The sequence below is a fragment of the Myxocyprinus asiaticus genome, chromosome 41 (assembly GCF_019703515.2).
Source record: "Myxocyprinus asiaticus isolate MX2 ecotype Aquarium Trade chromosome 41, UBuf_Myxa_2, whole genome shotgun sequence".
NCBI classification, from domain to species: domain Eukaryota; kingdom Metazoa; phylum Chordata; class Actinopteri; order Cypriniformes; family Catostomidae; genus Myxocyprinus; species Myxocyprinus asiaticus.
This window is the reverse complement of record NC_059384.1, coordinates 16303554-16317000: the sequence shown is the minus strand read 5'-3', so window position 1 is coordinate 16317000 and position 13447 is coordinate 16303554. Positions and strand designations below refer to the sequence as shown.

Here is a 13447-nt window from a genome sequence, read left to right as displayed (position 1 = left end):
GATGGCTATGACATATAGCAAGATTCATTTCAATGTGGCGAAGCATTGCAAAGATATGGCTCCACAACCTCTTTGGCAAATCAATCAAATTTGTTATCGCATTATACGAGAACGGTTGGGTCTATCAAAAAGCTTTTAATAACTTTTTTCACGAGTGTCCCTATATGATATATGTCAATTTTGCCGTGAATTGGACGTACAGCCTAGGAGGAGTTCGTACATTCAAAATGGTGGATAATCTCGTATGCCAAATTTTTTATTATGGTATGCATTCGACTCGAAATGAGGCAAGGAATCCAAGGAAAAAATAATTTTGGTTCTAGGCCAAGCAGTTCAAAAGTTATTAGCATAAAAATAGTTGCAAATTTGAGCTGTTGGTGGCGCTAGGCTAGAGGGATTGCGTTAGAGACTCCATATTTACATTCAGGAATGTTCAGACTATCCATAATTAGTGAACAAAATTTCACAACTTTTTACCATACGGTTCTATGGACTGCCATAGACTCCCAGCCAGAAACAGTAGAATAAGAAGAAGAACACTGACAGATACAGTCATTAGTTGCAAAAGCAGTTTGTGCTCCTTCATCTATACATCTGGATTCAGTACTAGAAGGAAGTCATCAGAGAAAGTTTGCCATCGATTCAGATAAACAGTGAGAGTGTCTGAGATGATGACAATGTTAATTAAACCAGACAGCTATTTATGTTTGTTGTGGTTTTTGCCTTTTCCCTCTCCTCCAGAGAGCAGTGGATTATTACACACTGGCGCTACAGAGACGCTGCTTCTGCTCTTGGCTGCAGGCTGTGAATGAAGCCCACACAGAGAGAGAAGCCACTGCCAACCAGCTGTATCAGCGGATCTTGATTCAGAGGGCTCTGTGTAGCTGGAAAATGGTAAAACACCACACACACACACACACAAAAATATAGGTTCCCTCCTTCAGTAAACTGCGACTGATAAGAAAAGTGTAAGAGCTTGTAGGAAGCATCTTGAAGAAGGTCTTTCTTGTCTTCATTTAGAAGATCTTTTATCTGTAATGAAATTTGGTGTAGCCTAAAGTTTCATGTAGACTCATTGTAAATAAATAATAATATAAATAAGATTTTTGACTTTTTAAAGAAGCAACTTCACAAGAGATCATCTTCAATCAGCATGAATTTCCAGGCTGGTCCAGACTGGTTTATGCTGGTTTGGTGCTGGTCTAGCTGGTGGACTAGCATAGCCATGGTGTTTACTGCAAAGACAATTTTTAAATATTGGGGTGAAAAATGCCACCCTAATGAATTTCTCTGTTATAATATTTTATTCTAGGCCTAGTTATTCACATTATCGAATTAAATGATTTGATGTTCATTTAATTTTATAGGTAACAGCTTATCTGATTATTCAAATTGAAAATGAGTTTGAATGAATTTATTAAATTGAAGTATATGTCATAAAATCACGATGTTATATTATGTTGTTATATTTTAAATGGTTAGAAAAAAATATCTTAAAATATGCCCTCACAAAGGTAAAAATGCCCTGAAAAATAACTCCAGAGGACAACTATTGCCCCTTAAAGAAATATTCTGGGTTCGAAACAAGTTAAGCTCAGTCGACAGCATTTGTGGCATAATATTGATTAACACAAAAATGTATTTTGACTTGCCCCTCCTTCTGGGTTAGAGTGACTTACAATGTAAGTGAATGGGGTCAGTTTCATGTGATTGTGCACTGTGCTATATTCCTTCCCTGCATCCAAGTACTGCCAATGAGTCTCCTCACCTGCTTGATTTAATCAAGTCGGTAAAGTAACACAATGCTGCTTAGTTCATTTAAAATGTTTGTCTAATCACCCAAGATTTGAACTCAGATAAAAAACAGTGATTTCTTTGCAAGACACTTTCCTTTTAACCACCTGAATATTTAAATGTGCAATATGTAAGATTCAGAAACCCTTGTTATTAATGAGACCTGTGGCCATTAAATGAACTGCAGCCAGCTACCTGTTGCTCGTGCTCGCGCACACACTGCATAGGGATGCGCGCGAGCATCGACCAAAACAATGAAGTAACGTACAAAGAGGCTGAACGTGATTCACCGGCATCATGCTGACAGATGAGTTAGCATAATTAAAATTACACAGTTATGATTGATTTACTACAAACTTTGAGTCTGCATATTATATTTGACTCTCCAGTGCTGGAACAGGACTAAAACAAAGTGTGGATATAGGTCTGACTATGCGAGACTGTAGTTTGAAGTAATCACTTTTTTTTTGCATGATACATTGACTGCATTTATACAATAGCCTATGTCAGCGTTAGATAGCTAGCCAGCATTATCAATAGCTGTTAGCTAAATTTGGTGGATGATGACAGTAGCTGTTTTTAAAATAGACTGTACATTATAAATATGTTGACACAATTCAGTATTGATGTGATTCCATCACAACTGTCATTTTGATATATCGATGCGCTATTGTTTTATAATAAAGTTACTTTACACTAATGAATGTAGTTTTTTGCATTATCTTAAACATTGTCTAGCATTCATTTCATGTATTATTGTAGTTTACCTTGCTGAATAATTACAGATTAACATTGACATTAACCTAACTTTTAGTATAAAGAGAAGATCGTTGAAATTATTTGAAAGTTTCGAAGCAAGGTAGCTTGCAATTTGTCAGCGTTAGCAGGCAAGATCAAGTTAGCTAAAATTACACAGATCAATCCTTATGGCACTATATTTCACATATTTGCAGTTATGTAAGCTTACCTGTCCAATAAGAAGAACGCCAATTCAGGGTCGGTTTTGATCCCCAAAACCGAACGAAGGTCCCTATACCTTTGATTTCAGTGTTTGCCACAGATATAAGATATACACTTTATACTGGATGAACAAACCAGGCGATTCTACAGGATTCGTATCCAGAAGAAGGTGTTCTTGGCATTGCTGGATTATGCCACTGAGGAGCGACTGACAGCCTGGGACAATGAGCAACGGGCAGAAGAACACAACGCCAGGAAAACGTAAGTCCTTGTCTCCTTCTGCCTAGACTTCAAATCTGTATCTTTGTGAATGTGATAGTTTTAGATCACTTAAGCCATCCATTTTCTTTCCAAAAATGAGCTGTCATGAACTTGTAAATACTACTTTTCGCAGTATGTTGGCTACATGCAATGTAGCTGTAGAGCAATGGTAATGGCACATAATTGTCAGATAAAAAGTTCAGTGGTTCTGCTTGGGGTGAGCAAGCATCTCAAAGTTGATGAGGTTAAAAGCTTCTACCTCTGCTGGAGGACCCCACAACTAACCTGTTGTATGTCGCTCTGAGTAAAACTGTCAACTTAACTTCAAGTGAATCCTAATAAAAGACTAGGAACTAAGATCTTTAGGAACATCTTATGAAATAAGTCCAGTATTTAGAATCTGTGCTTATAGGACAATCTCTCACAGAACAAAACACAGCTGTTTACTGAGTTTGAGAGAGAAAACAGTAACTGCTCAAGGAGAGGCGCTTGACTTTTTAGGTGCAATGTTGGGCCAATCTATTGTGAGCTTAGCTCAGACTTAGAGAATACCTGGTATATTTGAATAGTAAATATGAGGATCTGTACACAATCTTTAACCTGGTACTCTCTTATTTGTAGGAGTGCAGTCAAAAAGTGTTTTGCGGGCTGGAGGCATCTTTCATCTGCCTTATGGGAAGAGAAGGAAAGAGAGGCACGTAGAGAGCAGCTCAGATGGAAAGTGGCAGAGATACTACCGAATTCTACACCTTCCCTGCTGACTCCCTGTGGAGCTCAATAAATCATCTTTAACCATCACACACAGGCTGCAACTATCAAGCTTTACATACAAGACATCATCAAATGACATAAAAAAATAAATAAAAAAAAATAAAACAAATGAGCTTCCGTGTTTAATCTTCCAATGCTTGTTTATTTACCATGATACAGTTTAATTGAACATCTTAACTGGTGAAGTGCATTACGATAAAAAAATCGTCTCACAAAGCAGTGCATGATGGAGACCAAAAAACATCTGGATTTTGGGGGTGCCTTGGTATTATTTTTTTACTGAGAATGATTCTGTACAAAAGGAGGCATTTAATGGAATGAAACCCGCTTTGATTCAAAGATGTACAACTAATTCCTGCACATTGTAACAGAAGGATGTTAAGCAGCAGATTTGTCCCCAGTTAAATAACATGTAAAAAGCACACCCACAAAGACAGACCTCTAACAAACATGAACCCCAAGATAAAACATTAGGCTTATTAGGCTGAGATGAGAGTTGTAAAGCTGTGTTGTCTGGATATAGATCACTTCTCATTACTTCTCATGTCTCATAAAGGCACTAAATAAGGCTTGAAAATGAATGTGCATTCACATACTGTTACTATATGAGAGCACTTTAGAGTTGAGAGAAAAAATGTTAGACAAAAGTGCAATCCATAATTGACCCAACGAGCACTGAATACAAACCAGAAATGCAACTGAATAAAAATCACCAAACAAGACCACATTGTTCCACACTGAAAGTGAAGCTATTTTGCCTTATTTCATTCCAAAGGCTATACTGGTTCTGGTATTGTAATTGTGGATTGTGCTATTAAAATTATGAAAGGACAGAGAGGTTTTAGTGAAGAGAAGGTAAAGAAAATTAAAATGTAAATCCAATTGAACACATGGTTCCTTTTGACTGAATTACCAACAACAACAAAAAACAAAACAAAAAAAGCACAGTGAGGCGCTTACAATGGAAATGAATGGGGGCCTGTTTTTGAATGTTAAAATAGTCACAAGACATAAACAATATGCATATTAACATGATTTCAGTATGATAAAATCACGTATTAACCTTTTCTGTTTAAAGTTATAGATAATTTTCTCGGAAGCGGAGGCAACTGAGACTTGTTCTCCGCCACCCGGACTGAGGTGAGCAACCGCGCCACCACGGGGACCTACTAAGTAATGGGAATTGGGCATTCCAAATTGGGAGAAAAAAAAGGGGATAAAATGAAAAATATAAAAAAAGAAAAGGAGGGATGAGTCAAAGTTAAATTTTGTGGTAATCTGTCAGTTGAGCTTAACTTAAATTGAACCCCAAATATTCCTTTAAAAGCTGAAGTGTGTACTTTTTCAGTGTTAAAATACTTTCTACTCTCTCCGCTTAACTATATGTAAGCCATTTGTATGTTGTGGAAATACAACACTGTGGAGCGATCAAGACATTGCTTTGTTTGTTTGAGCATCCCATCCAGCCCGACACAGCAGCATTGGCTCAAACAATGATGAGAGTATCGGTTTGTCCAACCATTGGAAGTCAAGGAGAGTTTGAAAACAGTATGAAAACAATTATTATTTTTGCAATTCCACTCAGAGACGCTTCTGGAACAGAAATTACACACTTCAGCTTTAATCATAAAACCACAGCATTTAGGGAGAACTAAGTACTGTCACATCATGTCTGGTTATTGTGATATGTCATATGGCTTATAATATGGCTTGCTTATCCACTTGTCTTCTCCGCTGCACCACACCTGAGTAACGATGTATTGGATGTTGAAAAACACTGGTAGAGATGTAGCACACAAGAACACTGCCATCTTGTGGTCCACAAAGACAGTTTCCAACTCTCACATGACTAATTTGCAGTTAACTAATATGACCCTTATTAAGACATTGACCATAATGTTTAGAGTCATAAAAATTATTCTGGAACAGCTGTTGGGAGCATTACATTGCACAATATTATATTTTCAATCAACAGAGACTACCAATTAAAATTCTATACAAAGTCTGTTGGTTTAGGGGTTGGTGGTTCCACAATTTTTCTCATCGTCAAGAATTCAGTCCAATTACTACGGAACCCTCGGGAGTAAACGCCAGTGTCAATGATCAGGCCCCACAGCAGGCTGCGTCCAGTTTTCTCTCTCAGAGCGAGACGTGCCTCCCGTTCGGTCACATTGTAACTGACATTAATAAGCTGTAATACCAGCAAGTGCAGCAAAGCTCCAGTCACAATACTGCTGTACCAGGCACAGGTGAAACACAGCGCAGAACTGAGGAACAGAAAGACAGAGACAGAAATTATTTATTCCCTGAGGTTTCCTTCATCTAAGATTCCATTTTAATTAAATCTAAAGTAATAATAAATGAAATCAGGAAGGGCAACATTTTATTCTTCAACTGTATGTACTGAAACAAAACTGACTGTATTTAAAAGACATTAGAACATTTACACTCACTGAGCACCTTATTAGAAACACTATGGTCCTAATAAAGTGCCCGACATGGTCTTCTGCTGTTGTAGCCCATCCGCCTCAAGGTTCGATGTGTTGCACATTCTGAGATGCAATTCTGCTCACTACAATTGTACAGAGTGGTTATCTGCATTACCGTAGCCTTTCTGTCAGCTCAAACCAATCTGACCATTCTCCGTTGACCTCTCTCATCAACAAGGCGTTTCCATCCGCAGAACTGTCGCTCACTGATGTTTTTTGTTTTTGGCATCATTCTGAGTAAACTTTAGAGACTGTTGTGCGTGAAAATCCCAGGAGATCAGCGGTTACAGAAATACTCAAACCAACTTATCTGGCACCAAAAATCATGCCACAGTTGAAATCACATTTTTCCCCATTCTGATGGTTGATGTGAACATTAACTGAAGCTCCTGACCCGTATCTGCATGATTTTATGCATTGCACTGCTGCCACATGATCGCATAAATAAGTAGGTGTACCAAATAGAGTACTCAGTGAGAGTATATAGATCTTCACACTGCCTCAGAAAAACATACTGTGAATACTGTAAGTATTCCCGTGACACTATGGATAAGCAGGAGAGCAAATGCCATTAAATTCACAATTTAAATTCACCTTTCAGATAAATAATGTGTTCTCATGGTAAACTAATCAACTAGAAGATCCTTGAAAATGGACTAAGTTCAGTAGATGAATAATTTATACTGTAGGTCTACTCGGTTGGAATGTGTCTGACTGAGTATGTGTGTCTTTTTGGATCCACACCTGTACATGTTGTAGACATCAGGACAGTAGAACAAGGAAATCATCAAACTCTGATGTGGACACACGCTTCCAAGAACCAAACTGATCCCGAACAGTGATGTCAACAGAAAGAAAACAAGCATCAGAAGGAAACTGCGATGATTGGCCTGTCCCACACAGCTGTTGATCCTAACACAAGCAAAATGACAAACAAGACACCTCACTGAGACCTGGAGATTCACTTACACATATCGGTTACATAGACACACACTGAGTCGGACAAATGCAAATAGAATAGTCAGATTGAAGGTCAGATAAACTCACCTTTTCCATTACACATATATTTGCATATAGGCCCAGATGGAACCTGCGTGCGCAGAACTCCACAGAAAACTGCAGATTTCCACAGAATTGCGACATCTGCTCTTTGCATTTCCCATCCCTTGCATGTTTGTTTATGAACTATTTTGACTAATTTAATGATGCTTTTAGCTACCAATAAGAGTGTAGTACTCTCAGGTACATTTAATACATTTTGCTATGTTTAAGTGTCTTCTGGAGAATTCCGCACATTTTCCCTAAAAATCAGCGCAGAAAATAAAATAAAAGTCTGTAGATTCTCCGTTTCTGCAGCTGAAAAACACTGCACTTATGTCATCATGGCAACAAAATTGTAAACTTGGATATAACTACACAGAAAAGGATAGTAAGCGATTTTATCATACTAAAATCATGTTAACACGTCTTGTGGCTATACTTTTATAACAGTGAGTATTTTAACATTTACGGATTGGCCCCATTCACATTCATTGTAAGTGCCTCACTGGAACCCAGAATTTTGCTTTTTTTATTGTTACTTTTATAAAATAAATTTTTGTGGTAAACAATATTATGCCACAAATTTTGTCAATTGAGCTTAACTTGTATTGAACCCGGAATACACCGATCAGCTACAACATTAAAACCACCTACCTAATATTGTGTAGGTCCCCCTCGTACCGCCAAAACAGCTCTGACCCTTTGAGGCATGGACTCCACAAGACCTCTGAAGGTGTACTGCGATATCTGGCACCAAGACGTTTGCAGCAGATCCTTTAAGTCCTGTAAGTTGCAAGGTGGGGCCTCCATGGATCGGACTTGTTGGTCCAGCACATCCCATAGATGCTCAATCAGATTGAGATCTGGGGAATTTGGAGGCCAAGTCAACACCTTGAACTCTTTTTCATGTTCCTCAAACCATTCCTGAACAATTTTTGCAGTGTGGCAGGGCACATTATCCTGCTGAAAGAGGCCACTGCCATCAGGTAATACCGTTGCCATGAAGGAGTGTACGTGGTGTTACAATCTTTAGGTAGGTGGTACGTGTCAAAGTAACATACACATGAATGCCAGGACCCAAGGTTTCCCAGCAGAACATTGCCCAGAGCATCACACTGCCTCCACCGGCCTGCCTTCTTCCCATGGTGCATCATGCTGCCATCTCTTCCCCAGATAAACAATGAACACACACCCAGCCATCCACATGATCTAAAAGAAAACGTGATTTATCAGACCAGGCCACCTTCTTCCATTGCTCCATGGTCCAGTTCTGATGCTCATGTGCCCATTGTAGCCATTTTCGGCGGTGGACAGGGGTCAGCATTGGCACTCTGACCGGTCTGCGTCTACGCAGCCCCATATGCAGCAAGCTGCGATGCACTGTGTGTTCTGACACCTTTCTATCATGGCCAGCATTAAGTTTTTCAGCAATTTATGCTACAGTAGCTCTTCTGTGGGATCGGACCAGAGGGGCTAGCCTTCGCTCCCCACACGCATCAGTGAGCCTTGGGCGCCCATGACCTTGTCGCCGGTTCACCGGTTCACCGGTTGTCCTTCCTTGGACCCCTTTTGTTCGGTACTAACCACTGCATACCGGGAACACCCCACAAGACCTGCCGTTTTGGAGATGATCTGACCCAGTTGTCTAGCCATCACAACTTGGCCCTTGTCAAAGTCACTCAGATCCTTACGCTTGCCCATATTTCCTGCTTCCAACACATGAAATTCAAGAACTGACTGTTCACTTGCTGCCTAATATATCCCATCCCTTGACAGGTGCCATTGTAACAAGATAATAAATGTTATTCACTTCACCTGTCAGCGGTTTTAATGTTGTGGCTGATCAGTGTATTTCTTTAATAAATATAAATCCATCAATAGAGATGACCAGAATTAGATCTTCAGATTATCTCCGACACACCAATGAGCCAACCCAACTGATGACAGAGTAACTATAGTAATTCTTATCTGTGTACAGTCATTAATTTTACTGAGGATTTTGCTTCTGGGACAGTAAAATGAGTGTATAATGATCCTAACTTTGCTTCATGGTTGTTCAACTGTCATCACAATGTTGTGGAAAGAATAATGGGCTGAGACGCTCTGGGATAAATCAGTACTATTTAAAAGGAACATACCAGACACAGTGGTGGTCCAGACGCAGGATGCAGACTCCACAGATCCTGCAGTGTCCAGCTCTCGGGGGGCACACCAACTTGCAGACTGCACACCAGTTCCTCCTCTGTTCCAACCTCTCCGGTCCTATCCCAGAGTCACCAGTCTGTTCAGGAGGACTTGTACGATTGGCTATCACCACCTGGTGCCGTGCTCCATTTAGATATGTGGCATCAATATCAGGAGGTGGACTGTGATAAGTCACTGTACTATGAGTGTCAGTGGGGAGTGGCCTGACATAGCCTGGCCCTCTCTTCGTGTTAATGAGGGAAATGACTGTGAGAGTAACACCCATTGTCACAGCACCCAACTGAGGATGACTGACATCACCTCGTGGGACGACTTCAGTAAGGAAGAGGTAGAACATGTAGAAGAGGGAGAAGAGGGCTAGGCTAAGGAAGAATTGAGTGTGCCCTTTTTTTTGGTGGGTGAAGTAGTAGTACCAAAGAACCACAACAGGAAATGCTGTTAGAACTACGATACCAAGCAGGTAGTGCAAAGCTGCAATATGCAAAAAAATAGGAAGCAGTATAAGTGGAGGGATTAACGAGAGGTCAACTTGTCTGGCCCCTGAGATCCAGGGAACCCGTAGACGATCATTAATTGTGTCCATAACCCGAGATAGAGAGTCTGGCTTTTGAAGCTCCCTCTTCATCCACCTGGAAAATAAAATGTATTTAAATATATTTAAAAAACAATCACACATCTCACTACTCTAGACTTTGATGTTTTGAGCAGGCCCCCACAGAATTAGTGCCTGCAGAGCTCCGCAGATTTGAATGCCCAAAGTTTAAACAATTTGGTTAATTTTACATTTACATTTACACCCATCAACATGCATGGCATAATCTTAGCTATTTTTACCAGATTTAAACCCATTCTGTATAAGTCAGAAGATTTCCCCCCAAAAAAACAGTGCAGAAAATGTCTGGGAGATTCCCCAGATTCTGTCTGGGCCTGATTTTGAGTCATACCATGAATATGCACATCATTTTACACAAGTAGAAAGCTATGACTCTAACATGCTGTTTTAGTGGCCACTTCTTCACCTGTCACAGGCCTCATCCAGGTCTTCACACTCACAACAGCATGCTGCCATGTGGCTGCGGCCACCATGACGATCCACATACTCACAGCAGCACAGAGGGTCATCCTGATCTAGTGTTCGTTTGGACCTCTTCTTCATGATGGACACCAATAGATGGAGGTGAAGGCAGATATCACATTCCTGTTAAAGGGACAGTTCACCCAAAAATTAAAATTCTCATTTTTTACTCACCCTCATGCCATCTCAGATGTGTATGACTTTCTTTCTTCTGCAGAACACAAACAAAGATTTTTAGAAGAATATCTCAGTTCTGTAGGTCTTTACAGTGCAAGTGAATGATGGCCAGAACTTTTAAGCTTAAAAACAAATCACATAAATACACATAAAATAATCCATAAGACTCCAGTGCTTTAATATATGTCCTCTGAAGCTATGCAATCACTTTAAAAATATTATTTATATCCTTTTTACTATAAATCTTCAATTTCACTTTCAGAATGTAAAGTGAACCACTGGAGTCATATGAATTACATTTCTGTGGTTTTTGGAGCTTCTGTAAGTTCTGGTCACAATTCCCTTGCATTGTATGGACCTACAGAGCTGAAATATTCTTCAAAAAATATCTTAATTTGTGTTCAGCAGAAGAAAGAATGTCATACACATCTGGGATGCAATGAAGGTGAGTAAATAAAGAAAGAATTTTATTTTTGGGGTGAACCATCCGTCATACATCTCATTTCAACAGTATTTAGTGTTATTTGGTTTTGGCCCTACAGAACTGACAGCCAAGTACTTCGGAGAAACGAATATTGGGTTTGTAGTCCCCATAACATTCAGTGACAGTGGTTTAATAGCTACATTTGATTAACCCCGTTACACACCCCCTGCTGAATGCTTTTGGATCTTTCAAAAATCATGATGCACGCTACCCGTAGGCTGGAAAGTTAATCGGATATAAAGCAATGAGGGCGTGATAAACAAACGACATTATCAGCCATTGGATGGGGTTAATAATAATAATAATAATAATAATAATAATAATAATAATAATAAATAAATAAATAAACATGATAATAATTAATCAAACAAATAAGGCGAAGTCAAACACGTGGGGTCGCATGCGATGTTTTGCACTTCCAACACAAAGCACCAATCAATCTACCCGTCTGTTATGTAAATGTAAACTTCCTCCTTACGGAAATAAGTGTGGCAGATAGCTAGCGCGCGACCGTCAGCTGTCAGGTATCATTTTCAGTGTCGGAATATTCGAGTCTTCTTGTCCTGCTGCTCCATTGTTATAGGTTACTTAGTCTTTTACTCCATAGAGACGAAATGCTGCAAGTGGGAAATAAATAATGATGCAAAACAGTCCAAAAGTTTCCGTAGAAGGGCATCAGACAGGAAGACGCTTCGCTTACATGGTTAAACAGCCAGCCACGCCGCACGCGCCCCTGTATGTGTGTGCGCGCTGAATGGAAATGGTATTTTCTCGGTCTGTCTGACGTCAAAGCACACTTTCATTTCCTCTGATGATGAACTTGACTTTTAATGAATGCCATGGTGAGTTCCAGTATAACCAGTTTCCAGATGTTGTTGTTTCAAACATTAGAATCTAATCTTTATAAATCTTTATAAATATACACTTGAATTAGGACAATCAGTTATTACTAATACTATATTAGTTAGCCCTGCATGGGAATTTAACCAAACACTCTTACATATTCGGGTCTTTAGAGATCCGGTGTTATGGATCAATTGGGAATCATGTTAACTGGGGATGTGCACCTGCATGTGAAGTATGGAAGCCCATTTCCACCACAGTTAAATAAAAAATTTGATTTTGTAAGTCATTATAATGAGATATTAAGCCATTATTATGAGATAGTTTCTCATTAATTTGAGTACTTTATTATAATAATGACTCACTATCTCATAATAATGAGAAACCTCCCCCGCTCCAATTCCCAATGCGCTCTAAATCCTCGTGGTGGTGGAGGATGAATCTCAGTTGCCTCCAGGTCTGAGACCGTCAATCCGCACATCTTATCACGTGGCTTGTTGAGCGTGTTTCCGCAGAGATGTAGAGCGTGTGGAGGCCCATGCTATTCTCTGCGTCATCCACGCACAACTCACCACGTGCCCCACCGAGAGCGAGAACCACACATTATAGCAACCACGAGGAGGTTACCCCAAGTGACTTTACCTTCCCTAGCAACCAGGCCAATTTTTGCTTAGGAGACCTGGCTGGAGTCACTCAGCACACCCTGGATTCGAACTCGTAACTCCAGGGGTGGTAGGAGAAACGTTCTTATAATTTTGACTTACGATCTCATAATAACGAGAAACTTTCTCATAATAATGACTTACTATCTCAATAATGATTTACTATCTCATAATAATGAGAAACTTCCTCATAATAATGACTTATTATCACATAACGAGAAAATTTCTCATGAGTTACTATCTTATAATAATGACTTAGTAGCTCATAATAATGAGAAACTTTTTTTTTTCTCCACTTTTCTCCCAAATTTGGAATGCCCAATTCCCAGTGCACTGTAAGTCCTCATGGTGGCACCACAATTTTGGCAGGTGTAATGATAACATTGCCAAAATTATAATCCCCCCTGGTAAAGCCATTTTATTAAAGCTACAGTCAAATGCTATTGAGGACACAGCCTCCATAGGAAGATATTTCACCAGCGTAAATGTGATGTCTCTGTGATCTTTTAATCCTGAGATTGGGAGGCACTACAATTTCGGCAGGTGTAATGAGAACACTGCCAAAATTATAATCACCCCTGGTAAACCCATCATATTAAAGCTACAATCAAATGCTTTTGAGGACACAGCCTCCATGGGAAGATATGTCACCAGCGTAAATGTGATGTCTCTGTGATCTTTTAAT

At 39.6% G+C, this 13447-nt stretch overlaps 1 protein-coding gene and 1 long non-coding RNA gene across 4 annotated transcripts; one reads left to right on the top strand and one right to left on the bottom strand.

Annotated features, from left to right (window-relative positions):
• The first annotated feature begins 746 nt into the window (after positions 1 to 746).
• On the top strand, positions 747 to 3854 carry LOC127431987 (uncharacterized). Of its 2 annotated transcripts, none has more exons than XR_007895674.1 (3): positions 747 to 894; positions 2905 to 3015; positions 3637 to 3854. It is a non-coding gene; the product is annotated as an uncharacterized LOC127431987 (long non-coding RNA). The 2 variants fall into 2 exon arrangements; XR_007895673.1 differs by having other exon boundaries at positions 2843 to 3015.
• Positions 3855 to 3908: 54 nt separating this feature from the next.
• Positions 3909 to 12858, bottom strand: LOC127432049 (palmitoyltransferase ZDHHC23-B-like). 2 transcript variants are annotated; one of them, XM_051682818.1, is made up of 5 exons: positions 11736 to 12854; positions 10541 to 10719; positions 9455 to 10150; positions 7020 to 7187; positions 3909 to 6053 (listed from the first exon to the last, which is right to left on the bottom strand). In XM_051682818.1, exons 2-5 carry the CDS (start codon positions 10675 to 10677, stop codon positions 5780 to 5782), a joined length of 1275 nt encoding a protein of 424 aa, XP_051538778.1. In that variant the 5' UTR covers positions 10678 to 10719; positions 11736 to 12854; the 3' UTR covers positions 3909 to 5779. The 2 variants fall into 2 exon arrangements, with proteins under 2 accessions (XP_051538778.1, XP_051538781.1); XM_051682821.1 differs by lacking the exon at positions 10541 to 10719 and having other exon boundaries at positions 11736 to 12858.
• Between the last annotated feature and the right edge of the window lie 589 nt (positions 12859 to 13447).

What these genes read in the sequence shown, in the direction of transcription:
- LOC127432049 (XM_051682818.1), bottom strand. Translation starts at nt 10,677, where the DNA reads ATGAAGAAGAGGTCCAAACGAACACTAGATCAGGATGACCCTCTGTGC. An exon ending in CTGGATGAGGCCTGTGACAG is followed by an intron (nt 10,151 to 10,540) that starts GTGAAGAAGTGG and finishes TTTATTTTCCAG; the next exon opens with GTGGATGAAGAGGGAGCTTC. An exon ending in GATGTCTACAACATGTACAG is followed by an intron (nt 6,054 to 7,019) that starts GTGTGGATCCAA and finishes TCTGTTCCTCAG; the next exon opens with TTCTGCGCTGTGTTTCACCT.